This window comes from Papio anubis, unplaced genomic scaffold, assembly GCF_008728515.1.
Source record: "Papio anubis isolate 15944 unplaced genomic scaffold, Panubis1.0 scaffold7845, whole genome shotgun sequence".
Taxonomy (NCBI): domain Eukaryota; kingdom Metazoa; phylum Chordata; class Mammalia; order Primates; family Cercopithecidae; genus Papio; species Papio anubis.
Window position 1 is genome coordinate 1 of NW_022168072.1, and position 1,192 is coordinate 1,192.

The 1,192-nt window shown below is 54.2% G+C and overlaps 1 protein-coding gene across 1 annotated transcript; it reads right to left on the minus strand.

Moving 5' to 3' along the window:
* Window positions 1–153: 153 nt before the first annotated feature.
* Window positions 154–1,169, minus strand: LOC116273508 (putative golgin subfamily A member 8D). Its single transcript, XM_031662595.1, has 4 exons — window positions 1,009–1,169; window positions 826–926; window positions 584–736; window positions 154–494 (listed from the first exon to the last, which is right to left on the minus strand). Exons 1-4 carry the CDS (start codon window positions 1,131–1,133, stop codon window positions 313–315), a joined length of 561 nt encoding a protein of 186 aa, XP_031518455.1. The 5' UTR covers window positions 1,134–1,169; the 3' UTR covers window positions 154–312.
* Between the last annotated feature and the right edge of the window lie 23 nt (window positions 1,170–1,192).

Genomic DNA, 1,192 nt, shown 5'->3' on the forward strand with positions numbered 1-1,192 from the left:
AGTTTTGTGCAAATAGTGGGTCTTTGGGTGTTTGAACTCCCACCACGTAAGGGCGAACTCGATATACATGCTAATGACCTACAATTAAGAAATTAAAAAAGAAAATGCTAAAGGATGCCAGAGTGAACCTCAGTGAAGGCCACAGAGACCCAATCTCTTTTAACTTTTTACAAATAAACTTAAACTATAAATTAGAAACACAAATAAACATGAATAGTTCTAACATTCGAATGAAGTAAATGGTGTAGGAGATTAACCCTATAACTTTCTTTTTAAAAAATGTCTTGATCAGCTCTTTGATGACGGTGATGTTTATCTCCTTCTCCGCAGCCAAGTCCAGCAAAAGAACGGCATGCAGAGGTTGCTGCCCAAGCCTGGGTGCTCCTGGTGGTCCTGCGCGATGGGCTGTGCAGTAGGGTTGTCGTGGGGAGACCCCTCCCTGGCCTCTCCTTGCCCAGTCTCGGCGCTGACGGTGAGGCTCACCTCACAAAGATCTTTGGAGAGAGGGAGGCGGGGATCTGAGCGCAGTGCCAGCACCCCCTGCTCCTGCCTGCCCGCCCCGCCTGAGGGCTCTACTCACTACCATGCTTGTGGGCAGCCCCAAGCTCCTGGGGGTCTGGGGCTCCTGGACCGGGCTCATGAGCTGGGTTCTGGGAAGAGGTCAGGAGTTTGCTGTGCTTGTTGTTGTAGTCGCTGCCAACCATAACAGCATCTCCTGCAGCGCCAGCAGCTTCACCTGGAGGGAGGGGTGCTCAGCTTTCACACCGCTGCCGGCGCCCACCCTCACGCCCACCCCCACCCCCGCAGAGATGTTGCACACACTACCTTCATCTCCTCCCTGTGCTGGACCAGCCTGATGATGTCCTCCTCCCATTGCTGCATCCTCGGCACTGCCCCCTGCCTCTGTTATAAGCTGATGAACATTCCTGCGGGAGGACAGGGCTCAGATGCTGGGGATCCTCCGAAGGCCCTGAAGCTCCCCCTGCCCTGCCCTGGCCTCCCACTCACTGATGGCATCTCTCTCCCCAGTATTCGGTGAATGGAAGTTCGGGTTTCTCCACCAGCTCACTCAGGTCCGCCATCTCCTCCCGGTGGTCCATAAAGCCGCTCTGGAGCCAAAATAATGGGGTCATATCTCGGCAGCGACCTGCCCTCAGGTGGCATTTTCAAGTAAGTCATGGAGAAGCTGGAG

Bases quoted from the DNA above. Each gene is read 5' to 3' on its own strand.
- LOC116273508 (XM_031662595.1), bottom strand. From the start codon at position 1,133: ATGACCCCATTATTTTGGCTCCAGAGCGGCTTTATGGACCACCGGGAG. The intron at 927-1,008 runs GTGAGTGGGAGG...GTCCTCCCGCAG, and splicing joins TGGGGAGAGAGATGCCATCA to GAATGTTCATCAGCTTATAA. The intron at 737-825 runs GTAGTGTGTGCA...CCCTCCCTCCAG, and splicing joins AGCACAGGGAGGAGATGAAG to GTGAAGCTGCTGGCGCTGCA.